We start from the raw sequence: 27,026 nt of genomic DNA, 5'->3' as shown, positions 1-27,026 counted from the left end.
GTATCAAGTCATTCAGGTCATTGGGGTTGCAGAAGACATGGAAGGCATCTTTTGCTGCGAAGTAGATTAGTTTTTTGTCGATTCAGATGTACTTATTCCCATCAACTTCGTGGCTCAGTACAACAAAAACAACCATGGTAGTTGAATCCCATAGCATTGTGAGCGTACCTACTTCTCACACAATGTGCTTGAAAACCCGATCTACAATGTCATTTCAATGACTACATATGCTCCATACCTCATGAGATCATGTCATTCGCTCCGACGCAGGCGACACCAAAAGACAGATCCACGACCATGGCGACAAGCACGCCTCCATCCCCTTTACCTATCCTCGTCAACATCCTAAAATCTCACACAAGGACCCCAGAAGAAGGTTACAAAGTCCTGCAAGTCTACCAAATGTTCCTTGATTACGCCTTACAATGCCGCACTGATGATGCCTTTGTAGATCCCCTCGACGCCACTGGCATACCCGAAGAATGGCACGACCTCCGTAGCTGGCTCCACACGCAACATCCCGATACCAACACTCTTGAGAGATTCCCCTCCTATCATGACGTCGCCACCGAACTCATCCGCAACCTACCAGAACGCAACCGTCTAACGCTAGTGACAACCTCTAAGAGCTATTGTTATCACGTTGGCGAGCAGGCAGGGTTTACGCTGAGAACTCTCATTCGACACGGAGGCTTCAAAGAGCTATTGAAATACATCATAAAACTGCAGCCACGATGCGCGGCGCAGACCATGGAAAAAGAGCATAAAATAGCCATAGACCGAGATCGAGAAACACATTTCATCGAAGCGATACGCAAACAAATTGATACTGTAAACCCGGAAAAGATCAAGAACACGCTGGCTGCGCTCTCGGAAGTCTCAGTGCGTGCCGCTGCTTTCCTCCAAAAGTGTGACTTCACGGTTACGCAGGAAACTGCCCACGAATTTTCCATGGATGCAATCATGTACGCCCGTTCTATCGTGTCAGAGCCCCTCAGCCGGGTTCCACTGGCTCTGAGGCGCGATTTGGCGCGCCTCGATGTAGCAGTGTTGGCACGGTCACTGTTGCACCAAGCATTTGCCATCGCGAAGACAACTCCTGTACGGCAGGAGTTAGCCTGGCGTCTACACCACTGGATGGCGCATCGCGTGAAGGATGCCTTCGGGCTTAACGTTCATGACCAGTTCCGCTACTTCGAGATTGAAGTCGCAGTGACCGAAGTGATGCGCAGTCCGTTCCGATGGCAAGGTTTCTTCGCTGCGAATCCGACGCCAGTTGCTAATTTCCTTCCACACGGTTGGGAAGACCAGGATGGGGACCGTTTCTCCTATGGTGACCTGAATATCCCGCCGCTCGAGGAGGAGGAGGATGCGCCTTCGTCCATGGAAGACGTGGATAGGGTACCGGATAGTCCGCTGCGAACTGCGCGCATCTGCTCTTCACCGGTACGCACAGTAGATGAGATTGGGCCAGACTCTACTTGCGCGATATGTGGGGATGCGCTCGCTTTAGTCGAAAGGTACTGTCTGCAAATGCCTATGCGTGCGCATTGCAGCGGGGGGCATATGTATCACTATGAATGCTTGACGATGTTGATCAACGGCATTCATGCGTACGCAAATAAGTGCCCTGTTTGCCGTCGAGAGATTTGTTCATTGCGACGCAGCAAGCCTATCATTCACGACGATGAGGAGATGGACGAAGAGTTGGACGAGGAGTCGGACGAGGAGATGGACGAAGAGGTGGAAGAAGAGGTGTACGAGGTGGACGAAGAAGTGAGCGAGTGGGTGCATGAACGGGTGAACGAGTGGGTGAACGAGCGGGTGGACGAGGAAATGAACGAGGAGATGGATGAGGAGGTGAACGAGGAGATGGACTCATCGTAGGAACAAGAGCATAAGACCACTTGTCGTTATGTTACAATACATGCAATCCTACCCCTCTCCATCCCGCCAAGTAGCAACTCATTCGCGATACTCCCTCACAAATAACCCACATCCTTCTTGAACTGCATCCCGTCCTTGAAGTTGCCCCAAAACGTCTTATCGTTCTTCCTCCGCAGAAACGCAACTATGGTGCCTACGAGAAGCCATAGGCACAGTATCGTCAGGCTGAGAAAGATGACCGTATACAAGACCGCTTGCTCGGAGCTTGTGAAACCTTTGCCCTTACTGTCGCCTTCGCGTGGAAGAAGCATTGAAATTGAGGATTTGTATCGAGTGGAAAGCGTAGCGGGGACGGGGCTGGCCTGTATCGTGAGGCATAGCGCAAAGAAGAGCTAAAAGCTATTAGCAAGTATCAACTTACTATAGGGTTCTTTGGCTACTTACCAACGCGAAGATTGACTTTGTAAGTGGCATGGCTTCTGTTAAGGGCATGTCGCGGAGTGGTGAGTATAGTGAGATCAAATGCAGCGAATGCTTAGCGTAAGAAAAGTAGATTTGATACAGTGCAGAAGAGTGTATCGTGCGAGGCAAGGAGGACGAACTAATCATTCCGAATTTATGTAGCGCAGCACTGTTTGTGTGTGTGAAGATTCAACGACACGACACATGCCAGCGATACCTTACCTAGAGATGTGACTGAGTTCAACAAAGTGATTAGAAAACGTCTAGCAAAGCCTATCCAAAAGCAACGTGCGATACACTGGATATGCACTGCGACAGATGCTTGAAGCTCGATTATTCCATATACCCAGCTTCAGCACTGAATGCTCCGGGTCGAGCCTACTTCCGAGAGCCGGCAGGGCAGTCGCACACACCTGGATCATTCCAATGAGATCGCCACGATCCAAAGAATTGGATATATATCCACTACGTCAGTTTTGTCGATCCGTAGAGAATAAGAGTTGAGCGCGTGAATCAAAAAATCTTCCAACTCACCCACCACACCCCAACAGCCCACAACTCTTACGTCAAGTCCAAAGCAACGTGGCAAGTAGAAAGACTCATCTACTCGATACCGGAGTAGGGCCGTCCGTTCTCACTTCGCCCGGTGAAATGTGTCATGAGAGAGGTCGCTGATGAGTCCGGGTGACCGCGATCGATGTCTTCCAGTCACGCATCTCTGCGGCCTTGCGGCACAGTAGAGCTCGCCCTCCCGCCCAGCATTGTGTGGAAGGAACCGTCGGTCCCACTGCGGCACACACTGAATGAGACACAAAGAGCGGCAGCGGCGGCCAGTTCGCATGAGGCACGGCGTGAGAAGGTTCGGAACGCAGCGTCTGACTGTCGCGGACGTTCCCGTAGAGGCGCAGTTACGCCCGTGTGCCTGTGCCTGACATGCGATGACGGGATAGGACCTGAGGGCTGAGGCTAGATAGCTACGCCGCAGCTACAATCTGTTAGATCAGAAGTCTTGACGCACCTCGCCGCACCTATATGACTGCGCCGCAGAGTCTCGAGCCGTAGCATGCGCGGGGTTGGGTGATGGGTCTCGCAGGTCTTCTTCTAACCGACGGCCATACTAACTGGTAGTACGGTGTTGGTTCTGAAACGTCTTTGCATCGCCGCGTTGCTGCATAAGTGTATTGCTTGCGATGCAGTAGCGGGCTTGTCGTTCAATACTCACACCATGTGATGGCCGTTACTGCGACCTTTGATAGCAATTACGCAGTGAGGTATGTTGTCTCACTCTGTAACACGGGTTCGCAACGCCCTCCAGAAACATAAGCGACTCCATCTCGGAGGATGTGATGTCTGGAAGGCCTTGTTCTCTGTATAGCCGTCTATGCAGCCGATGAACCGAATGATCAGTCAATACTATCATGTCTTGCCCCGCGGTACTCGCTCTTACACGGTCGTATTGGGATTACGTTGACCTGCGCATTTCAACGACCACATCTGCGACCGCTGTTAGTGCATTTGAGAGTTTCAGTATGTCTTGTTGGCCGGCAGTTCGGCCGAAGGTACTTCTAAGCGCCGGCTCTTAACCGTGGGATTGGTTATCGAGGATGTGGTTGTGTTGGTTCCAGTACTAACAACTAGCCAGAGTGGCTGTCACAGCGAGCGATTTCCCAAAAGTCGCTTGCAAGTAGCTGTTCATGTATCGAAAAGAGGTAAGCTGCAGTAGTAAGGCGGCAATGTAGCAAGTGGTAGTAGTAGAGAGTGCTTCGACAGCTCGCGAATCCAAAAAGGGTTAGTGAGCTGAGGCTGCGAGGAACGAAATGTGTAAATTGACAAGCACGCAAAGCATCGCCACAGCCAATCCTTCTATTTCGAACCTTCTCATAGGGCTGAGTCATGTGGTTTGCCTGAGGCTCTTTCTCCCGGGCAAGAAACACGGTGGGAAGATGGGAGACAGTGGTTGAGTGGTGGCTTGCTGGGCGGCGCTTACAGGTTGGGTGGGGTGGGGGACTTGCTGAAGGCTTCTTCATTCGTCCAATGGGGAGAAAGCGAGGATACGCGATGTACAATCCCGTAGGTGCCGGTGTCGCGACATGAGAGGCACGTCGAAGAGAAGGCAGCAAACTTTGGAGGGCATGTGGATGCTCAGTATTCTGGGCATGGCGGAGCCAGGCACGTGTGGGAGCAGACTAGGCTGCGATAGCACATGGCTGCCTGCAAACCTTCTTCCGGCCGATGCATAACGCGATCGGGAATCAAAAGTTGATTGCTAGCGAAGACGGTGCCGTCATTGCGACGAGTGATGAAGAAGTTGCGAGGATGTGCTGCTGGTGATGACAGTTTTGGCGAGGCAGACTCTGTCTGTTCAGCCTCATGGAGGATTAGCCGGGAGGCTAGAGAGGTGGGTGGAGCTACTTTTAGGCACGGGAAGGAACAGCGCTAGCCTCTTTGGGGCCTGCATCTGTCGCACCTGCCCCGCGCAAGATGTGGAAGACAGAGGTACAGCCCTGCCACGGCGGTGAGGCTGTGATGGTTTGGCGCACGATGAGGTAGTGTAGGTAGAGGTGAAGGAGGTAGAGGATACTGCCCAGATGCGTCTGTTGCATATCGCAATATTGACCGATGCATGCCATGTAAGCGACAGAGAGCGGGTGTAGTCGACGAAGGATCAGCTACCCAACCGAATCAGATAGCTTTCGCGACAGGAGTGGGGCCCGCACGTGCCCGACTGTGATTGCATCCTTCGATCAAGCCATGCCCGTTGTGACGGACATTATCTGCAGCGTGAGGTGATCCTACTCGAATTATCCTGCCGTGTGATTCCTGCCTCTTCTTCCCGGCGACCTGTTTGCGGGGACGCCGACAGTCGAGTCTCCCCAAAGAGGCTGTTGTCTGGGTACGTCATTTCGGCGAGCGCGACACCAGCACCAGCTCTATCATGCCGATGATCCTGATCTGAGCGCGGCATCTCCATCTGTTCCGAAAGGGTAAGCCATTCGCCGTAGATCTGTCCCCAAGGGAAGTACCGGCGGGCTGACTTCGGTGTTTCCACAACCTCAGGAAGGGGAGAACCAGTCCAGCCCGAGCAATCGCCTGAATCGCGCCATCAGCGGGTCGCGGCAAAGTGCTCTCGACCTCCATCCATGAATGTCTCACTGTGACCCACCCGCGATGCTCCACGCGATGCAGCCTCCCTGGACCTTGCTGCTTGGACAACAAACGCATGGTTGCGACGATGCTAAGTCGGCTGGCCAGCACGTGCCTCTCATTTCTCAACATCCCGCACTAATCCCATCGCGCTTTGAACCTTTCCGGGCGGGCCAACGGTGATCACTGGCGCTGTCGTACGTTACAGAGCCTGGATTGGTCATGTCTCAACGCACAGGTCTTTGTCGGACGAAATCGAGTGTCTAGCCCTACGCCTATTGAACTATCAAGCGTGTAGGCCGTCGCCTGTCAACAAACACCAGCGCCGCGGAGAGGGGCCACATCTGCAAGCTGCAAGTCAAGTCGAGTCATCTCGCTTGATCTTCTCTACACCCTAGACGCGCTCATCAGCCGACGCGACCCAAGCTGCAAGAGCTCGACGGCATCCAACGCAGACACGTGCCGAAGCGAGGAACCGCCCTGGATTGAGCTCCCTATTCATCAAGATTACCGGCTATACTGCGTCTTACGCCCCCATTGAGCAAATAATGTCATTGTCCTCACACATTCGGTAAAGCTCTCACCGCTTCAGTTTCACATCGCTTTCCATGCTCAGGGACGAAGGTATAGCATGCGGGACGTTGCGGTTCATTTCCCACCATACTAAGCTGAAGTGGTGCTATTAGGCGATCTCTGCCGGCTGGCAGCCTCGCGAAAAGATCGTGGGTGCCAAACCCGACCCGCGCACCCAACGCTTGAACCAAAACAGCAAATGCCATGGTCCAGCTCTAACTAACGGACAAGGTTGTCGTTCATGGAGTCGCGAGAGCCGCCGATTGAGCATTGCATAGACTATGGGCCGCGAGAGCACGTCGATTGCACCTGAAATACGCGCCGGCTACAAGCTAACAGCTGTGGTCACCTCACCCTACTCCATGGGTCACGATTCGTCTGCCCTGGTCCGACTTGCTAGGATCCCTGCCTTCAACCATCGTCTCGGTTGCGGAGGAGCTGAGTCCTCATGAAACAGACAGCGGTCCTGGCCCGACAATCAGGCTCGCCAGCGCCCAAACGCGCAGAAGCTGGCTGTCCCATGTGCAAGGCGACCGCCATCGTCAATCTGAAGGCGGCTCCGCCGGCTGGGGCTGTCTGCATGGGGTTCTAAGCTGCAATCCTCAGATGTGCAAATGCAGGAGCTTGAGCCCTGAAAACCGGTGAAGGCTGTGACGTGCGTGATGCAGTCGTCCTGTGTGCCGAGCAAAGCGCGTCGATGCTCATCAAATCCCCAGCGGTCCCCATGCCTGTGCGAGCCAGTGCAAATCAATGCAAAAGTGGATGCCGTCGTCCGGCGCCTTTTCATTTGCCTTGTGCCTTGAAGGCTGAGGAAGCTTGGTCGACGTGTTCCCAAGCTTTGCGCGAGCGGACGCACTAAATCATCAGGCCCCCCGCCTCACGAGTAGCCCTACGCCCATAGCGGGCTGCCGTGTGGAGATTGGGTGAGGGTCAGGGACTGCGGGACCATCTGAAGCCGCTTCATGTCCTCGCGGAGGGACTGCTTACCGTGCTTACGCCTTGGACATTTGCACCTTGACGAATGAACACAGCAAGCCGGTGGGTGCGAGGCGGTCGGCCACGAAGAGTGTGTTACAGCTCTCGCCGTCTTTCCCATCGCCGACTTGTTATTCGGCGACGAGATACATTGCAGTTGTCCTGCGTGCTGTAGGTGTCTGGCGCATGGATCCCTGGTAGGGCTGGTGGGCTTTGACAGGCGAGACTACACATCTGCCGCTCAGTGCACCTAACAATGCCATGTCCACCAATGAGGGCGCAGGGCACCGCGAAACTGTCGGACATATCTTGCTCTGCAGGGGCGAGTATCGCAAACCCGACGCCTGCAACGTCGCGATTGCTCAGCATCCTTCGACAAGCTTCTCTGCAAGGCACATTGTATGTCGTTGCGATGACAGCATGGTGCGGTGCTGCACCGTGGTGTAAGCAGCAGCATGGGCGCCGTTGCAGGAGGGCTGAGCACGGTCATGCTCCACGCGAGTCTCTATTTCGGGTCCCTCATGGCTCTCCCAAGCCACGCTCCTCTTAGCAGCCAGCGTGAAGTTTGAGGCGGGAACGGTCCGCAGCCTGGCCTAGCGGTGCCCTCTGGCTGTCCACTCGCATCCCGGCCATGTCCCAATTTTGGTGCGCGGACGCCCTGTTGCTCAGTGTGACTGACGGAACCGTTCGCCTGCACGCCCGCAGCCATGCCCGTGGGCTCAAGCCATCGACTTGCTGTAAGATCGGCCAATGCACTGCCTATGGTGGACACCCTGGAAAGCTCCATGTCTACACCCTGGACATGTCGGCTTGCAGCGTCTATGACCCTCGTCATTTTCCAACCCCCATACTCGAGTACCCTCCTCGTTCGGGGTTGGCTCAGGCACAGCCCACAGATATTTACAGTCTCTCCATCCACAAACCTATCCGGGCGCAGCAAATTCACCCTACAATCATCGCAAATGCCTTGTTTTGGTCCGGCTTTCTTTCCCAATTAGGTCTACCACACACCACGTTAACTCTTCTCCCCTGGCGGCTGTTCCTTAATTCAAACTTCCGTCCCCCGGCTGCCTATCATCATCCCGTGGGAAAGCACCGACTCGTCCAAGACATGACCACTAGCTCATAGCCGTCCATCGTACCACCAAATCTGGAACGTTTAGCACACATTATCCACATCCCCACTTGAGCCTCTGACCCCCGTTGTTCTCCAACTTAGATATATACCATCCATCGCCTCGTCCCTCAGTCATGTCCGAACCAAGTGAGACCGGAGGCCTCCCATTGGACTTGAACACACACCAGCAACAGCAACCTACAGGCAGCACCATTCATCAACCATCACCACCTCGTGTCGACTACCGCAAGACAGCACAGTCATCTAACGATCTACCCAAACCATCCAAGGCTGCCAGCCCTCGCCGTCGTCCTGGAACCACCAAACAAGCGCCGTCCGGCCCCCACACCGGTTCCTCCCGCTCTGAAGAACAGGCAGGCTTGAGCCCTACCAACATGTCATCTCATAACAACATCCATTACACCCGGACTGGGCGTATCAGCAAAGCAAAAAAGGGACTTAAAGTCCACAACTGCGAGAACTGTGGAAGAGTAAGTCATTTCGATTCTATCCCTCTTTCAGCCCTACGATGTTTGTGACTAGCTGTGCATGGGCCGCCACTGTGGTATTGCATCTCACCACACGTAGACTTATCTACGTAACGCTATGCATCTCAACCACTTCTGCAGGAAACCTCGCTGACGTACCATCAGTCTTACACCCGCGCGGAGCATCTAAGGTCAGACGGCTTCCACGAAAAGCCGGAATACCACTAACTGTATACACAGGCGACACCAGAAAAACCACGCCCAAGAAGATGCGCTTATCTGCCAAGTCCCTGGATGCGGCAAGACCTTCGTCCGTGTTGATCTTCTCCAAAGACATCAAGAGCGGCAGTACGCGAAACCGAGAGTGGTCACAACAGCCATACTGACTTCCAACAGCAACGAGCCTGCAAGAGACTCTCCTGAGCAAAGTCCAGAAGGCTCACCAGAGCCCACATCCATGTCTTTGCCCGCTCTCGAGCAGCCTATGATGGAGATGACAACCAACTCCGCAAGCACATCCTTCTACGAGACCGTATCTCCCGTGCAGGAGACGGCGCCATTTACAAGGTACAATCACGCCTCGTTTCGTACTCCCAGAACGCCTCAGCGTCTTTCGTTAAATCCCAGTCTCATTCCTCGTTCTTCTCCTCAAATCACGTCCAGCCCCAAGTGAGTTTCATTATACATCATCGAGCACTTATTTTCTTCTCTCAATTCGTCTCTTATCTTCCGTTTGTATGGCTGCTAATGCTCTTTTAGCCAACCAAAACATCATCGCTCGCATATCAACCGCCAGTCTGGATCGATGTCGGTGGCAATGGAAGCTATGACACCGGCTCTATGGCACGAGCCATACAGTCCCACCCCCGGGTACTCCTCTTCGAGTGGGTACGCATCGCCGATCGCATCGACCGACTTCTCCGTGTTTAGCAACCCGTCCTATCGAGCGCGCACGCCCTCGAACGCATCCATGATGGACCCATCCTGGGGATACCCATCACGATCGCCGGCCTCGACCACCTCAACGATGGCATACACGTGGGGTTCAAACGACAAGGGATCAACAGCCCCTAACCTCGCCTACATGAACGCATGCTCCTTCCCTATGACGAACATGTCGATACCGACAAGCATGGATGCGATGACCGGGTACGGACACTTCGGTCCTAGAACACTGGTCCAGAGGGACGAAGAGGAGGGGGTGATGCTCTTTGGAGAAGAACAATATGGTATGGCTTCGATCGCACACACCCAACCGTTTGAGCAATATCTTGACTATTTCTGGAGGCTCTTTCATCCCACTTTCCCCATTGTCCATCGACCTACCTCTATGAACCCGTCACCGATGCTGCGCGCGGCCATGATCGCTATCGGCAGCCAGTACTCGGCCGATTCGAGCGACAAGAAAAAGGGCCGAGACCTCCACGACCGATGCTTGAAATTGCTTGAATGGGTAGGTTAGATGCTTGGGCTTACGATCATCAACTGACTCATAGCAGAGGGATCTCAAGGGTTCGACGGAACCGGACCGGTTATGCGATTTCCAGGCGATGTTTCTCATTGAGGTGCTGTCTCAGTACCGCGCTCGTCGGGCAGCCAAGGTCTTGTCGTCACGCTTCGACAAGGTATACCACAAGGTACGTCGAGCGTCATTGCAGGCAGCGACGGTCGGCTAACAACACCAGGCGGTTGAAGATTGCAGGAGCGCGACTTCGAAAGCCGCAGAGCTATTAGCGAGCCTTGCTCAACTCGAGCAGGTCACACCGGAGCACTGGACCAGCTGGGTCGAGCTAGCTACCTGGCAACACTTGTTCCTGTCTTGCTACATCCTTGAGTCGCAGCAGCCTCTTCTACTCGCCCGCGAAGCTTTGCAATCTCTCATTCACGACAGCCGCTTCGACATTCCCTTCCCAGCGCATGGTTCTCTCTGGGATGCGGCGAGCCCCATCGAGTGGGCTGCAGCTGCTCAGCAGTACCCTTACACGCCATCATACGTCGACGAGGTTACTTCCACGTCCCTACCAAGGCCTCTCGATACATTCCAATCATCTGTCATCCTCGCCGTGCACTACAGTCGCCACAAGACCTCAACACCATACATGTCCTCATCGACGACCTCAAGCCTCGAACATCTGCTCGACGACGCACCTGCCACTAAGCGCATGCTATCCGTAGCAAAGCTAGTACAAGTAACGCCCATTCGCGCCTTGCTGGCCGTCGCATGCGAGTCATGGATCTTCTCAGAGAAAGTCGCTACCGCTCAAGCTTTCGCAGTGTTGAAGACCACGCTCCGCACATGGATCGCACAGCTATGGTCCACGTCTGAGACCGAAGGCGCGCCCATCAGAGAGGCACTCAAACTCTCCATCGACATACTCCAACAAGCCGTCTCGGAACAAAGAGATCGCATCCCCCTAGAAATGGGCACAGACATGTCCATCTTCTTCGCCGCTCTCGTGCTTTGGGCCATCACCGTCGCAGCAACCACCCGCACCAAAGCCGCCCATCAAAAGGCCAGACAACAAAATAGACGACCAAGCAACTCCGAATCACCACCAATATTCTCCCCTACGACATGGGCCTCAGCACCACCAACCTCCTCTTCCACCTCCACCTCCACCAGCCAACCCCACTCCCCCATCATCTCCGCCACACCCGAAAACCCACTCCTCTCCCACGCGCAAATCATCATAAACACGATCTCTTTCCTCACAGATACCCTCGCCATGTCCGATACTACGGCTTCCACACCTCAACATCTTGCCGACCATGCGCGCCGCCAGACTGGTTGTATCAGCCTGCTACTGTGGGTTAAGCTTCGTCTCCGTGGCGTACCACTCGAAGATCAAAGTGGTGCTGCTGCGGATGCATCCAGTTTGGGGCTGGGTGAGCTGTTGGAGGGTGTTGTGGGATCCATTGAGACGATTTTGAAGAAAGGGTGGGGGGATTGGGGGATCTGAAGCAACAGCTTTCTTCTCCCCCCCCCTTCTTCTTTCTCCTTGGCTTGCACCTTTGCATCTTGGTCTTTTCTCACCTTTGCATACGCTTCCGTCACGTTACGATATTCCCCCTCTTCTTGTTTCTCTTCTTTTGTCTTCATTCCGGCGCAGCATTTCGGCTTGTACGGGCAGGAAGGATACGGTTTCTTCTTTTGTTTACGGCGGATACCCCTGTTTAGCTATCTTGTTCTTTTGACGCTTTCACGCTGCATGGCTTGCTTTCTGCGGTATAGACTGCGTCGTACGCGATGTATTCTCTATGATTACGTTTACGTCTCGGTCTGTCATGTCATGTCATTTACGCTTCCTGTACGAACATCTTTCGCAATTGCATTCTTATGTCTCGTTTTATACCAAAGTGCTGTTCTTTTGCATCAATCAGCGGTCTTGGGTGACTTGTACATTAGAATCTTGCAATAGAGCTTTTCTGTTTTCACAATCTGATTCATCTGCCTCGCAATATTATATCAGCCTTATCTAGCGACCCACCCCTGCACCTTTTTACCGCGAAAGACCATCGCAGGAAGCGCAGGGCGATATCCTTTCCTCCTCTTACCCACCTAAGCGGTACATTGTGTGCTGAATCCTGCAGGAATGCATGGGCTTACGTGCATTTAGGCCACCACCATCTCCCCCACCAACACGCATTCCACGTGGAAATAGTGCTCAAATATGTCTCGATGCGGGATACCAACGACACTACATACGCTTATACACTTATACGCTTATGAAGATACTACTCGATTCGGTGATTTAACAGACGTGGAAAAGAACTAAGCGACTACAACCACTCCTTCAATCTCACGCCCACCGCCCCCTAACCCACTCAACCTCCCTCTCCGTCCGCCTCCACCCCCCACTCTCACCCACCCTCCCTTTATCTCGCACATATAGTAATTCATCTCCTCTACGCTGTACACGCACCTTCTCTTCCTTCTCCTTCTCCCTCTCCCTCTCCCTCTCCTTCCTCTCCCCCCTCAAAAAAGCCGCATACTCCGCCTCCCTCTCCCTAGTCCTAATCCCCCGGGCACACACCTCCTTGTACGCCGCCGGCTGATACTCACTATACCCATACCCATACACTTTACTACGCTCGATTTCGTAAGCAAGACTCCTGTGCGCCACTTCTGCGGAGTGACTGGGTGTGTATGCATAGCGGGCAGATCGGGCTGTGAACCAAGACGGGAGGCGTTCGCCGTGGGTTTCAGACTTGTAGGACGTGTAGCGTGAGGGCTCGGTGAGGCGGGTGAGGTAGGGTTTTGTTGCGTAGGAAGGCGTGGTGGAGATGTTTTCGTGGGTGGAGAGGGAGCGGCGGGTGGAGTGGGCGGATTTGGTGGTGAGGAAGAAGGGTGTCATGGTCGTGTGATGCGCGTGTGTTCTTTCTGTGACTGATGCTGTTCTTGCTGCTGTGTTCAGTAATGTGTATAGACTTGCGTGATATATCATGTTCAGCTTGACAAGTTTGTTAGTGGATGTGAGACTCATGGTTTGCTGGTTGGACTGGTGGTGTCTGGTGATTTGGAGACAATGGGGGAACAGATGTCTTAGATGGTGTTCAGTGGTTTCTAGACACTCAGAGACAGTTCTGGTAGTGAGACTGCATCTCGTTGGTTTGACGAGAACGCGAGAACAGTTTAGCATGTAGATGGTTGCATGTGTCGAAATGTAAAATGTCATCTAAAAGTGATGAAGAATGCATGGATATCGCAAAGGTATACTGCTAGACGTCACACATCTACTTCCATCCTCCTGCCATTACTCATCCTCTACAACTTCGACCTCCGCTGCAGATATAGCTTGATAGCAACCGCCGCTGTACTTGTTAGCTTGATGAACACGCTTGCCACCACATTTGTAGATCACTTACCAACAATAGCCGCCAAACTCTTGACGCCCAGCAGTCCCATAAACCATGAACCCCATCCAAAAGCCCTGCCCTCGCGATCGAAGTTGGGCTTGATGTCATTCATGCCAATGAACTTCTTCTGCTTGGCGGGGGTGTATGGTGGGTATCTGACGTCCATGAGACCCTCGATCCATGCTGGTGTTGTGGTAACACTTCTGCGGTGTGTGAAGGTGTCGAAACTGGCTTTGCCCCTGTATGCGCCCTGGCCACTTGTTCCGACACCGCCGAAGGGCATGGTGGGGATAGAGCCGTGGAAGAAGCCGTCGTTGAGGGAGGCACCGCCACTGCGTGTTTGTTTCATGATTTGTTCGAGCTCGGCCTTGTTGCCGAAGGCGTAGGTGCCGAGTGGTGTGTCGTGGAGCTCGTTTGCGATCTTGATGGCTTCATCAAGGTTGGCGACAGGGAGGATGGGAAGGAGGGGACCGAAGGATTCGCTAGTAACCATGCTGTCGTTCATATCGTTGATTTGGACGACGGTGGGTTCGATGAAGAGGTCGGATTCGTCCATTGTGCCCCCGAGGACGATCTTGCCGTTGCTGTCGTCGATCATCTTCTTCATACGCTGAAACTGGCGCTCGTTGACTATGCGACCGTAGTCGGGCGACTTTTGAGCACCGTCTGGGTAGAACTCTTTGAGCTGCTTCTTCATCTCTTCGATGAATGCTGGTACCATCTCACGATCGATGAAAGTGCAGTTGTGACTGAGACAAACCTGACCGGCGTTGAGTGTCTTTGCCCATAATAGTCTCCTTGCAGCAAGCTTCATGTCTGCATGCTTTGTGACGATAGCAGGGTTCCTGCCTCCCAGCTCCAGTGTCAAGGGTGTCAGGGTCTCGGCTGCCTTCTTCGCGATGATCTTGGCGACCATCTCTCCGCCAGTGTAGAAGATCTTGTCCCACTTCTGATCAAGTAGGGCGGTGGTCTCGGGGATGGCACCCTGGATGCACGTGTAGCATTCGGGGTCGAGCGAGTCGCGCATGATCTTCTCGATAGCGACGGCAGCATTGGGGGCGGATTCGGAGGGCTTGACGACGGCAGTGCATCCTGCGGCGATGGCACCGATGAGAGGGCCAAGGGTGAGTTGGATGGGGAAGTTGTAGGCTCTGGTCTCGTCAGCTAGTATCTCTCAACATGCACACGCGACATACCCAATGATCAGCGCAGTGCCCAATGGGTCTTTCTTGATGCGCGGGCGAAGCGGCATGTTGGTCCAGGGGATATCTGTCGCCTTCTCGTCCTTGGCAAAGCGCGGAACGTTGTTGGCCATCCAGATGCAGTCGTTCATGCACCACGAGATCTCCGTCAGGTATGTCTCGAACGACGGCTTGCCCAGATCGCGCTTGCACGCCTCCTTGATAAGCTCCTCATTGTCCTTGAAGCCCCAGTAGAGCTTGCGCAGCTGCTGGATGCGGTATTCGAGGGGCTTAGTCTTGTGGGAGAGGAAGCTGGCGCGGACTCTGGCGCATGTGGGCGCGATGTCGTCCATGGGCGTGTGCTCGAAAGGTGCTATTTCCGCCATTTTGAGCTGCGATGGTCGTCCTGAAGGTTCAATGGAGAAAGTCTTGGATAGGCCTGGGGCGTCGAGGTTGGTTCAGGAGCTAGGGAGACGCCAATGGCGGGCTATAAGGTCCAAGGTTGAGGTGCAGGGCGTCTTGACGGCGTGGTTTCACAGGCGCGCAACTGTGCCTCGGTCCCATGCGGTTGGTTCAGGAGCGGGGCTCGCTCTAGTACCGACTAGTGCTAGCGCACACCTCCCGCAGCCCCATCTTCCATTTGTTCGTCCGCCGGCCTTTGTACCTCGCCGTGCATCATTACAAGGTCGACCGAATCGATTTACTTGACAAGCTACTCTCGGATCGGAATCCTTGGCAACCATTACACATCACTATGCTTCTAGACTGATACCAAGATGCTCTGACAAGGACGTTCGACTCATATTGGATTCCGCTACGTATTATCAGTCAAGACTGCAACATGATCTATATCTAGACCTCGGGATACTTGGTACACGAAACTAACATACACCACTGCTGCTCGACGCCCAGCTCATGTCTCCTTAGCAAGCAGCCTTTTCAAACCCCACAAGTTTGTTTCGCGGCCGAAAGCTTTACAAGAAGAACTTTGGCTTCACGTACACAGCCCCTTCGGGCAACACGCAGTACTCCCTGTCACCCAGCCCACGACCCATCCTCAAACTAGGAGCCAACGGGGCAACTGAGAAGACACCCTTGATGGCGATGACGCAAGGACGGCGACGTCTCATACACCAGTCGCATGCGTACTGTCCTGCTTCACCTTCAGCCGGCCATTTGCACATCTCGTTCATCGCTTTCTTGAACAAGCACGTCCATCTGCCTTTTGAACCATTCGCCTTGCTTTCTTCCACCTTGGTCATATCACGGTCAAGTAAGAGCAGGGCGCTGAGGGCTTTGAAGATGGTGGCATAGGCGTCGGTACGCACAGAACCGTGGACGGCGGTGTCGCAATTCTCCGTCTTGGTGTTGATCGAGAATTGGCTCGGCACTTTCTCTTCAGTCATGACACCGTTTCTGATCCCCATCAAGAATCCTTCGATACGGAGGTTCGTGAGAGACGAAGATGAGGCGCTAGGGCCGGGAAGTACCCGAGAAACAGTGTCGTCATGGGACTGCTGTGGTTGGCTATTGATGCTCGTATCATGCTCCGTCGCAAATGTGCCCAGTTTGCGTCGCTTGACGACATTCAAGTATTCGGCGACGGTTGGAAAGACAATCTGTGTCTCGATGTCCAGCATAGCATCCTTCTGGAGCTCGGGTACGATCTTCCACATCGCGATTAGGGCCGGATCCGCATCTTCAGCAACACTGTTCCCAATCTCAGAGTTCGGTTCGGGCGGAAACCTCTCAGTATAGCCTCGATTGTGGAATGGTTGAGACGGTGTCGCCGAGCGTTTACCGAGCACAACCCCGCGCAATGCAGATCCAGAAGCCTCTTGGTCCGGCTTGCTCTCAAGCGGGCGGTCAGGTCCGAACTGATGTGCTTGAGCGTGTAGCATCTGAAGATGCTTCTGCACTCCGTTTTCAAGCCATCTGTGCATCTTTGTCCCTGCTTGTCTCGTTTCACCAATTTCAAGAAGTTTTGATACTTTCATCTGCGCTTTGTTTATGTGCTTGACATGTTGACCGAGTGCTTGCACGTCTGCCATTGTTATGTCTTCTGGGTGAAGGAGCAACGAGCGAGCATGCTCTGCGGGTGTCACCGTGCCAGATGATCTGCAAAGCTCTTCGACGACTTCAGCTTCCGCTTTAACGGCATTCTCCGCTGCGCTCGTTGTGAGATAAGATGTCCGTGGCAGTCCTGGCTCAGTCCGCCCTTGGGCCATGACTTCTTTGAGAAGATCTAAGCCTCGCTGCTTCTTCTGGCGGAATTTCTTCGCTTGCGTTCTAGACAGGTGCGACGGCTCGCTTATGCGGTGCAACGCGGCGAGGATGCTTCTGATATCGCTGTTTTCCGGTTTGTCATAAGCGGAGACAAGTCTATCGTAGGGCGTAGGGCGTTCGATGTCATGTCCAACTTCCGCAGTATTTCCGTCTTCTTCCTCGTCTTCTTGCTTGATGACCGGGCGTCTCTCAAGTAGGCTATGGGTAGGTTCGTAGGGGTTGGCGAGAGGAGCCACTTCTTGTTTGATGACTGGAACCCATTCCAGCCCAGGATGTGTATGCAGAGCATCGCCCACGGCTTCTCCAATCTCTTCCTTTATCGGCGGTTGAGCGTCATGGGATCGATGTGTTAGCTTAAACGGACCTGGGGCTGGCTGAACTGCTAGCTGTCGTTTCTTTTCTCGGATTGCGCGCATTGATGCAATAGTGATCGGAGGTGAGTTGCCATGTTCCGCCATGTTGCTCGAGACCCTACCGTTGGACGCTTTGAGGCGGTGGTATTCCTGCGTCGTTGGTTACAGGAGTTGGGCGAGGTGATGAAGCTGGGTTTGTTTGCCAAGACAACGTGGGATAGCAGCGGTGGAAAGAACACCCGTGAGCATACGGGTGCCCAGATAGTGCTGTACTCACGCAAGTAATGCAGTTGCCATAGTAAGAAGGGTCATTAGATTGTGTGCAGCGGCAACTCATATAGGGAACGATGTCCTACTGCTCCACGGTATACGCCAAGTGCAGCATGATGCTGCTGCACGCGAAGGCACCTGACCATGAGCTCTCGCTTCCAATGTTGACTCACTCGCCAAGTCATCGCTACTATGAGATAGCAAACGGGCAGTATTCCTTAGCTGCTAATCGATTCCCATCTCTCGACATCGAAAGGCGTACGCCTGGCTCCTTCTCACGACCCCAGTGTGGCACACTAGACCTCATGAAAGCGATGACGTCCAGGCGCAGGTAACGGACTTTACCGTGACGGGATGGATCGATCCCAAGTCAATATCTGTCATACAAGTACTGGGGGGATAAAGATCCGAACATATATTTGGAGCAGGATGCGTGGTTGCTGACGCTGTGCGCCTCTGCGGAGTGCTCGACGCTAGTCCGGAGACTAGTCCTCTTTCAGCGTCAGCCCATCTTCTAAGACGCGTCTGGTCCTAGAACGCGTCTAGCTATGAGTTCATCGCGTTCGTGTCTCTCACGCTACGTCCTCCACACATCGCATCTGCTTGCGAACCATTTCGTCCACGATCCTCGTCTTCGTCCCAAGCCTGTAGCGATGCACATCCAACGGAGGATAACCAGAGACGCGACATTGGAGCCCTAACATGAGTGCACTGCCTGCGACTGATTGCCAATGATGTCATGCACGGCTTACTTGTTGCTGTATGTCGTTTACACGCATTTGCTGACATTTCAGACATCAGGCGTTCTTTCCTACCATCAGCGCTTGCTGCATGCAAGATTATAAATGCGCTGCATTACAAAGCGAAACGTGAGTCCAAAAGCACCTCATGAGATGTAGAAATACCCCGAGGACCTGGCGACGTCGAACTTCAATACAGTTCTACTTGCTACTCCAAAAAGCCTCGTCCTTGTTTCGATTTTCGAGCAAAATGGCATCAGCGGCTCGCCCAGTTCGTGCTGCGCTCATCGGGCTGTCTTCCTCGGGAAACTCATCGTGGGCCTCGGCAGCCCATCTCCAAGCATTGCTCACCGAGACTGGACGCTCCAAGATCGCCATCACCGCGCTGGCTAACAGCAGCGTTCAGGCTGCAAAGGCCGCCATGCAGAAGTATGGACTCCCCGACCACGTCAAGGCATACGGGTCGCCAGAAGATCTCGCAGCTGATCCTGACATCGATCTCGTCATATGCAACACGCGGGTCGACAAGCACTACGAGACAATCCTTCCCAGCATCAAGGCAGGCAAGGACGTCTATGTCGAATGGCCAATCGCCAGCGACAGGAAGCAAATCGATGAGATCGTCGAAGCGGCCAGGAAGAGTGGATCAAGAGTCGCTGTGGGTTTGCAAAGACGATGGACACCACCAGCTGCGAAGCTAAGAGATATCTTGGATAGTGGAAATGGTAGACTTGGGAAAGTGCTAAGCTCAGACGTGCGCGCTTTTGGGGGCACACATGATAGGGAGACGATGCCTACTGGTCTGAAGTATTTCTCCCAAAAGGATATCGGCGGAAATGCTATCGTGATAGGCGTTGGTCACGGTGAGCATCGGTTCCTATCTTACTAGTCATTACTAATTCTTATTAGTGCTTGACATTGTAGCTTCAGTTGTAGGCCGACTTGACGCACAATCCATTCATTCGAAATCACAGATCCAGCGCCCGAACATCCGCATTCAAGACCCTCAAACCAAGGAAACGGTTGAAGAAGTAGTCACGGACGTACCCGACTTCCTAGCCGTCCATGGCACTATAGCGCAATCCTCTCTCACCGCCCCAAATGCAACACTATCCTTCCTGTTTCGCCGCGGCCAGCCGTTTCCCGGTACGCCAGCTCTGGCATGGGAGATAAACTGCGAGTATGGCGAGATTCGCATCACGTCTGCCACGAATATGGTTTTCCAAATGAGGGAAGGAGACGGGCAGGTCGTAATACAGGTGCACTACTTCGATACTCATGAGGTGGAGAATGTAGACTGGGATTGGTCTGAGATGCAGAAGAAGTACCCGTTATTGGAAGAGATGTCATGACCAGTCTTTTTGCGTTCGTAGATGGCAAGGCCGAGGGAGAGGGATGGGTGGGCTTGGAGGATGCAGCGACATATGCGCGGATGATTGATAGGTTCTCAGAAGAGTAGCAGGAGGATCAAATAGGTTAGAAGCGGGGGCCCACTTTTTCCCTTGAACGAGTGTGAGCGCGTCTCTCACGTGGAACACCGCAAAGTGGATCCGAGCTCACCAGGTAATTGCCCAACGATTTCACAACGCGGTCAGTCTTTCCTGTTTGTCCCACACACGCGATGGACGACACCGGATCTCGACCGCCCCGACGGTCAGAAATGACGCCCTCGAATGCGCGTACGATAACTAAGGACCTGCCAGTCAAGCTGACCTCACTCGACCAAGCGCTTCGGCCATTTCGCCACTCTTATACTCACACGGATCGAATTCTCGATGTATTTGCTAGGGTTCTCCAGCGCGTTTACGAATGTCAAGAGAAGTATCCGGATGCGCTGCCATCAACAGAGTACCAACAGTACATCCATGCCCCATGGATTCAAACTTTGCAGTGGCTTCGCGATCCCGAAGCCTTTCGCTATTCCGACCCGGAATCACTGCAAGTGGCACAGCTGATGGCCAAGCAAGACCCAGTCCGCATCTGGTTCGAGCTAGACTCACATGTTCGACAAGATGTCTTCGGTGGCAATCCATACGACGTTGTGATAGATCTGGGGCGAGGGTACACCAAAGTCGAAAGGGGACCGAAGTGGCTGGTTGACTGCGCCACCCTCAGTCTGTCCGAGGAATCGCTCTCGACGGAGGAGAAAGATACTGCGGAGGCAAATTTGACGGCTGTCGCAACCTGCGGGCCGGTCTACGGTCTAGCGGAGTCGACTCCTGCTCTCGATCATCCCCACAAACTTTTCGGCCCCGGAGGCGTACTGTGGTCGGTAATGGAGGTCTTCACCCGCGAACCGGGTAACTCTAGCGGTATTGTGGGTATACTGGACATGGTCATTCAGCAAACTTTGAACGTTGCCGTCCTCTTCAAAAGATCTTTGGAGTACGATGGTCGTGCGTTTAACCAGCAACCGGCATACAAGTGGTACGCGATGGGCCTAGAGGAAGCGCGGACGAAGTATATCTACTCTGTGGAATGCCAAGATCCCCAAGCACTGATGCCATATCATGTTCGAAATGGACTAAAGAACATCGACTTCATTAGGCTTTGGGACGCTATATGGAAGAAGGCATACGATCTGAGCCGCACTTGGAAGTCCGATCCACCAGTTCTGGAAATCTACATGTTTCTCTGGGCTGTGCAAGAAATGAGGCTTCCATACTCCGATCCTAGACCCTGGATACCGGGTGCCAACGTGGCTGTCATCGTCGAAAGGCGGTGTCAAGAGTATGAGATCAACACAGAAGGCGTTTTGAACATCGCGCCAGATGACATCTATAATTTCTATACATATCCAAGCGACTTCCATGTATCAAACTTCTCCGACAAAATGGACGTGGAAGCTATACTGCGCAGCCGGGGACCGCGGTTTTCGTCCACAGGGCGTGGCCATCGCTTCTATGAAGAGGATGAAGATTCTGACATAGCCGATACGGACGATGAGGAAGACGAGAACCTGGATCCCGCCTTCGATGATACCGCCGACGTCGAACCTTACGGCCCTCCTCTCGATCTCATTGATCTTGCGGCTACCACAACGGCAGTTCCCGAGGACCAATGCTGTACGGTCTGCATGGAAAGTCATTCCCACAGTACCAGTGATGGGGGGACTATGAAGCTCAATTCGTGCGGACATCTGTTCCACTACAACTGCATCTTCGAATGGCTCAACGGGACGTCTTCTAATAGCAACCTTTGCCCGGAATGCCGTATTCAGTTCAGCGAGCAGCGTAGACCGGTACGACCAGTTCAACCGGCATCAGTGTCGTCCTCAGAATCTGATGATACGTGGGTTGTGTCCAGCGACGACTCTGAAGCTGAAGAAGAGCGAAATCTTGAGCCGGAACTCCAGCAAAATCGAGCTGATGGCGATGCCCTAAACGAGACAGAAGAGAACTCAGCTCACCGAGATACAGCAACTCAGCCTGCCACGACGGGAGAGTCAGCTCTGGAGTATATGACCCGTCGGCGGGGATTCATAGTGTATGAAGGCGATGCGAACCTGGGGGATAATGATGAGGAAGAGGACAACGACCACGAAGACCACAACGACTCTCACGACACCACCTCTTCTACTACCTCATCCCCCGATGCCGGACTCAGCGATCCGCAAGAAAACGTATCAGTTCCCGCAAATACTAGGCGGCAGAATCGTCTTCTTAGCATTGATTACAGTGCGACTTGGGACGGACGCGCATTCTCAGACGAACCAGACGACAAGGATGAAGAAGGGTTTGGCGAATGGATGGACGATCATGACAGGTTGATCTAGTCGCATGATCATTAGTACGAGGCACCTGGTCGGTATGTGGACGTGAGTCGAAGAAGATGGAGACATCGGATATGACGACTAAGGTGATATCGGAAGCGAGAATGATACAAGGAAATGATCATGCCAACGGCGTGGGTAGAGTTTCGTAGCACCTCCTTCGAAGGAAAATCGAACCTCTAGAGCCTACGTTGATGTTGGGTCGCCTATCTTGCATGTTATCATCTTGATGTAGGCTGCAGACCTGTCTAGCTCTTTTCTTGTACGTGGTGATTAGCTGATAAAACAACCGCCTGCCACCTCGGCCCGCCCTAGGTGTTGCATTTACTCGATTCTTTAATGTCGTGCAACATATGGTGCAACAGAATGTATTGTACATCGTCTTCGCGCTCACTTGACAACTAAAGGCTTAGCACCGACCTTCTCTGCCTCCGCATTTAGCGCATCAACTTCCGCCTGCACCAACGGAATGCCTGTCTTCTCTCTTTCCTGCTGTTGCAACTGCTCGAGCTCACCCGGAAAGTAGATCCTCTCTACGCCCGCCGCCTTCTCCGCACCAGTAACCCTATCATACAAGATCTGCATCCTCTCCCTGAAGTCATCCAAGCTCATGAAGAGATCCGGTTTCACCGCGACGAGGAAGTGGCCGACGTCTGATGGTCTTGATGGGTCGTATGGATTCGTAACGTCGCCTGCGAATGCTGAGCCGGAGAGTACGCCGGAAAAGACATCCATCATGACAGCCAGACCCGAGCCTTTGGGTCCACCCATAGGTAACATAACACCGCCGTCGAGTGCTGCTTCCGGGTCGTCCGTAGGCTTTCCGTCTTTGTCTAGTGCCCAGTCCAGTGGTATCTTCTCTCCCCTCCTCTTCGCCTTGTAAATCTTTCCTCTGGCCGCAATGGACGGCGCCATGTCCAGCACAAACGGTTGATCCTTCCCCGGCGCACCGCAGGCTATCGGCGAGACACCTAGCAGCTTACTCTTCCCACCCCAAGCCGGTAGCGCAGGGCTCGAATTGGTAAACACCAGACTCATCATATCGGCATCAAGCGCCTTCTGTACGACCCAAGCACTCATACCAAAGTGATTCGAATGCTTTATGCTCGCCATCCCAATACCATATGTCTTTGCGGACTCGATGCAGGCAGCCATGCCGGCGTCTGCAGCAAGAAAGCCGAAGCCATTGTTGGCGTCGACTTGAGTGACTACTGGCGTTACTTGGGTGATCGTCGGTGTTGCCGCACTGTTCAAAACGCCTTGACGGACGCGCTCCATGTATGACGGGATTCTGTTCATGCCGTGGGTGTCGACGCCGCGGAGGTCGGCTGCTATGAGGCATTTGGCAATGATGCTTGCGTTCTCAGGCGCGACGCCATTGCCAACTAGGATTGAGGCTACGAAAGATCGTGCATCTTCAGCGTTGACGTAAAGCTTCTTGTCTGCTTGAGGTTCTGTCATGTTTAGATCGGATGTTGAAGTTGAGGTGCCAAGGTAGGGAAGGAACGCAGAAGTGCTTGGTTTGCTTATCCCGTAACTTATATGATTCTAGGAGCGGAATAGTGAGTCACGGTTCTCGGAAAAGCATCTGATCACTAACGCGTTCTATTGAGTTGTGGAGATAGCTAGGGGCTTTGTCTGAGTCAGCGGATGTAGACTAGTGAAGACGGACTTCCCCGCTGTTCCCCGCAATCCCCAATCGAACTTCATCAAACTCAGGATGGGAGACATGAGGCTTGAATCATGTTAAGACTTCTGCCAGCACGAACCAAGTTTGCTGAGATACATCATTCAAGCATTGCGAGCAAGTCGTGTCTGACCTTTCTGCTGACCGCTCATTGGACGCAAAGCAGTGCAATAGTCAAAAATGGACCACAATGGTAACACTCAGTGAGCGATACTGCGAGCGTTTTGTGGTAGTTCCGCTGTCGGAAACTGAGGAAGAAGGTTCGCTGTGATCTCGTTCTTTCCTGTTCCTTGTCTCCTGGGTTGTTTCGGCCACAAACAAGACCACAACTATCTCGGCGCTCCTCATCGCTCACCAGGCCCTTTCAGAGTTTTTCTCCATGCTGGAAGTGAAAAGAAGGTAACAGAGGTATACCTAGTGAGAAAGAGGTCATCAAAATCACTGGACGCAATCACCCGCACCACTGCGACTTCCTCTTTCCCCGCCAAGCCGCACGTGCTTGCTCGCAACCTTGGAAACGCGGGCAGCTGCACTCACATCTCACCTCTTGTCGCCTCAATTCACTGAACCACCTGTCGAAATCCCACAAAACTCTCGAAATTCGCAAACATGGACGACGAAGGCCCTAAATGGCGTCTTGGTATGTTCTGCCGCATCCCTTTCTCAAACTTTTGGCTAACAACTTCAAGAGCAGGCGAGTACTGGCCGCGCAACCTGTAGTCAGGCCGCCTGCAAGCGCAGCCAAATCAAGATCGCGAAAGGAGAGCTACGTATCGGTACTCACACGCTGTTTGAGCCAGAGGCTAGATGGTACATGGCCTGGCGTCACTGGTAAGTTTACTCTCGTCTGGAGCCTCCTGCGCCTACCATGTGTATACTGACATAACAAGGGGCTGTGCGACCAAGCACCAGATCGCGGGCTTGAAGGAGACTACCGGCAACGACCCAACAAAGGCACCCGGCTACGATCGACTCAGCCCAGAGAGCCAAGAGCAAGTAAGGCTAGCCTTCGAGGGTCAGCCGGTCGACAAGAACTTCAAGGGCATCCGAGAAGACCTGGCCAAGGACGCTCAGCGATACGCCAAAGAGTACACTGACGTCAGCTTCTACAAGGTCGACGTTGCTGGTCGTGCATGCGCTTGCCGTGGCAGCGACTGCCTGTCTAAGAACGTGAAGATCACCAAAGGCGAGCTGAGGCTTGGTCTATCCGTCCCGTTCGATGGCGAGCACGAGAGCATGGTCTACAAGCACTGGCAGTGCATGTCAGCGTTCGACTTGGAAGAAGTGGTTCGCCGAGCCAGTGAAGACATGTTCGATGGCCGTGAATCCCTTTCTACAGAGTTTGAGGAAGTCGTGACCGAGACACTTGAGACTGGCAAGATTGTCAAGCCGCCAGCGCCCGATATCGAGTCGCGCGCGAAACCAAAGAAGGCCAAGGCCCAGAAGAAGAAGGTCAAAGAAGAGGCAGAAGACAACGCCGCAGAGGCCGCAGAGACCAAAGTCAAGGCAGAAGACCCGGAACACGAGCTGGGAGCACAGCCGAACGTCGCCTATCCGCCCTCGCCGCCGTCCGAGACGGGGAAAGCACCAAGCACAAGCAAGGCTGGAGGAGTGGTTGATGCCCATGAGCCGATTGAGGATGGATCGACCGTCGGTGTCAAGATGGAGGAAGCAGGAGTTGACAATGCGGTCAAAGCTACAGATGCAGCAGCAGTTCCCAAGCCCAAAGCCAAGAAGACGCGAGCGAAGAAGCGCCCTATCCGAGAGGTGGACGCAAGCGAGGATGAGCTCGAATACATCCCCAAGAAGTCGAGAAGCCGGTCCACTCCGTTCACCGGTACTGCTGGTCTTGCATAGCGCGATGGTATTCCGAGCGAACATGCGATCAAGTAGGAGAGCGTGTTGAGGACTGAGAAGGCGAAGGAAATGACAGTGAGGTGACAGCTGACTGAACATATACAAAGAGCACATACATAGCTGGAGCAAGATATAGTAGGCTTCTAATAAATCTCTTCAATCAATGATCTTAATAGGCGTGAATTCATCGGCACCGTCGTGACTGTCAAGGTTCGCGTTGACTTCGCGTCACAGCTAGTTTCCTGACGCACGATCCACCTGAGCTCCAAGTGGCGCATCCTTGTCGCAAGCTGTCCTCCCCGCAACACCCACTACCAACGCAACTCCACTTCACGAACCGCCCTACGTTTTCTCCCTCGCCAATCACTCAGGAATAACCTCGCTCTAAGAGCCTATACACACGAAAATAGCCACGATGCCCGGCAAAATCATACCCGTAACCTCCGCTTCGCACTTCTCCCAACTCCTGTCGCAATCCAAATACACCATCGTCGACTTCTACGCGGATTGGTGCGGACCATGCAAGGCAATCGCGCCAGTCTTCCAGGGCTTGGCAGAGAAGGAAACCAAGCCAGGCAAAATGCAATTCGTCAAGGTGGACGTGGATAGCCAACAGGAAGTTGCAAAGAAGTACGGCGTCAGCGCGTATGTAAACCCCGAGAGACACGCCTGCATGCTAGATTGAAGAATCACTATACTAACATGGACCCGTTTTAGTATGCCAACCTTCCTCGTCATCAAATCCACCTCCGTCGTCGAAACCATCCGCGGCGCCAACCCCGCAGCCCTCACAGCCGCCGTCCGTAAGGCCGCAAACGATACCTCTGGCCCCGGTGCAGCCTCCGCTGTCTTCTCGACCAAAGGCCGCACACTTGGTTCCGCTTCAGAACCCAGTCGGCCGGTCGGCGAGAGCCCATTCGCCGGCCTACAAAGGATGCTGACTGGTAATGGCGGACTGAGCGATACGCTGGTCAGGTTTGCAGCGCTGTACTTTGTCAGCCTGTTCGCGTTTGACTCTTTCAAGGCCGCGGAGGAGAGTCCGTTCAATGTTCGCGCGAGACGGTAGAAGAGGGCGGAGAACACGAAGTGATAGCACGTATGCGGAGGTTCGGCGTTTGGGATAAGAGCGTGGCGTTTGTGGTATACCATTCTGAGGCTTAGTGTTTTCACAATATTGACGTTATCGGCAGCAAAGGTATCGAAGAGCTCGTTCGGGCTTCTTGGTACCGCTGACTGCGATATCCTATTCACATTTCGATATTGATTCCCCTCTGGTTCTAGTAAGATCGCTCTTGACTCATCCGGTTTCGCATTTTCCTTTGATTCTCAGCTTGACTTGAAATCGCCAGAAGGAAAGCCCACGTGTGACCATCCAAG

The 27,026-nt window shown here is 53.5% G+C and overlaps 9 protein-coding genes across 9 annotated transcripts; 6 read left to right on the top strand and 3 right to left on the bottom strand.

The window, feature by feature from the left end:
• Positions 1-134: 134 nt before the first annotated feature.
• Positions 135-1,887, top strand: J4E93_005691 (uncharacterized protein; the record flags this gene model as incomplete). The annotated part of the gene is made up of 2 exons (XM_049343611.1): positions 135-140; positions 271-1,887. 2 exons carry the CDS (start codon positions 135-137, stop codon positions 1,885-1,887), a joined length of 1,623 nt encoding a protein of 540 aa, XP_049198844.1.
• An 8,089-nt stretch (positions 1,888-9,976) lies between these two features.
• On the top strand, positions 9,977-11,606 carry J4E93_005690 (uncharacterized protein; the record flags this gene model as incomplete). Its single annotated transcript, XM_049343610.1, has 3 exons — positions 9,977-10,099; positions 10,146-10,283; positions 10,332-11,606. 3 exons carry the CDS (start codon positions 9,977-9,979, stop codon positions 11,604-11,606), a joined length of 1,536 nt encoding a protein of 511 aa, XP_049198843.1.
• A 1,805-nt stretch (positions 11,607-13,411) lies between these two features.
• On the bottom strand, positions 13,412-15,070 carry J4E93_005689 (uncharacterized protein; the record flags this gene model as incomplete). Its single annotated transcript, XM_049343609.1, has 3 exons — positions 13,412-13,458; positions 13,513-14,654; positions 14,700-15,070. 3 exons carry the CDS (start codon positions 15,068-15,070, stop codon positions 13,412-13,414), a joined length of 1,560 nt encoding a protein of 519 aa, XP_049198842.1.
• Positions 15,071-15,658: 588 nt separating this feature from the next.
• Positions 15,659-17,386, bottom strand: J4E93_005688 (uncharacterized protein; the record flags this gene model as incomplete). The annotated part of the gene is made up of 1 exon (XM_049343608.1): positions 15,659-17,386. The coding sequence occupies one exon, from the start codon at positions 17,384-17,386 to the stop codon at positions 15,659-15,661; it is 1,728 nt and encodes a 575-aa protein (XP_049198841.1).
• Positions 17,387-18,583: 1,197 nt separating this feature from the next.
• Positions 18,584-19,685, top strand: J4E93_005687 (uncharacterized protein; the record flags this gene model as incomplete). The annotated part of the gene is made up of 2 exons (XM_049343607.1): positions 18,584-19,196; positions 19,243-19,685. 2 exons carry the CDS (start codon positions 18,584-18,586, stop codon positions 19,683-19,685), a joined length of 1,056 nt encoding a protein of 351 aa, XP_049198840.1.
• A 269-nt stretch (positions 19,686-19,954) lies between these two features.
• On the top strand, positions 19,955-22,108 carry J4E93_005686 (uncharacterized protein; the record flags this gene model as incomplete). Its single annotated transcript, XM_049343606.1, has 1 exon — positions 19,955-22,108. One exon carries the CDS (start codon positions 19,955-19,957, stop codon positions 22,106-22,108), a length of 2,154 nt encoding a protein of 717 aa, XP_049198839.1.
• Positions 22,109-22,495: 387 nt separating this feature from the next.
• Positions 22,496-23,566, bottom strand: J4E93_005685 (uncharacterized protein; the record flags this gene model as incomplete). The annotated part of the gene is made up of 1 exon (XM_049343605.1): positions 22,496-23,566. The coding sequence occupies one exon, from the start codon at positions 23,564-23,566 to the stop codon at positions 22,496-22,498; it is 1,071 nt and encodes a 356-aa protein (XP_049198838.1).
• An 835-nt stretch (positions 23,567-24,401) lies between these two features.
• Positions 24,402-25,649, top strand: J4E93_005684 (uncharacterized protein; the record flags this gene model as incomplete). Its single annotated transcript, XM_049343604.1, has 3 exons — positions 24,402-24,432; positions 24,482-24,623; positions 24,683-25,649. 3 exons carry the CDS (start codon positions 24,402-24,404, stop codon positions 25,647-25,649), a joined length of 1,140 nt encoding a protein of 379 aa, XP_049198837.1.
• Positions 25,650-26,064: 415 nt separating this feature from the next.
• J4E93_005683 (uncharacterized protein) lies at positions 26,065-26,715 on the top strand (the record flags this gene model as incomplete). Its single annotated transcript, XM_049343603.1, has 2 exons — positions 26,065-26,294; positions 26,367-26,715. The coding sequence occupies 2 exons, from the start codon at positions 26,065-26,067 to the stop codon at positions 26,713-26,715; spliced, it is 579 nt and encodes a 192-aa protein (XP_049198836.1).
• Between the last annotated feature and the right edge of the window lie 311 nt (positions 26,716-27,026).

Source organism: Alternaria ventricosa, assembly GCF_023758065.1.
Source record: "Alternaria ventricosa strain BMP 2768 chromosome Unknown scaffold_9, whole genome shotgun sequence".
In the NCBI taxonomy this organism is placed as follows: Eukaryota; Fungi; Ascomycota; class Dothideomycetes; order Pleosporales; family Pleosporaceae; genus Alternaria; species Alternaria ventricosa.
Note: the sequence above shows the minus strand (reverse complement) of the source record. Positions and strands in the feature narration are given on the sequence as shown.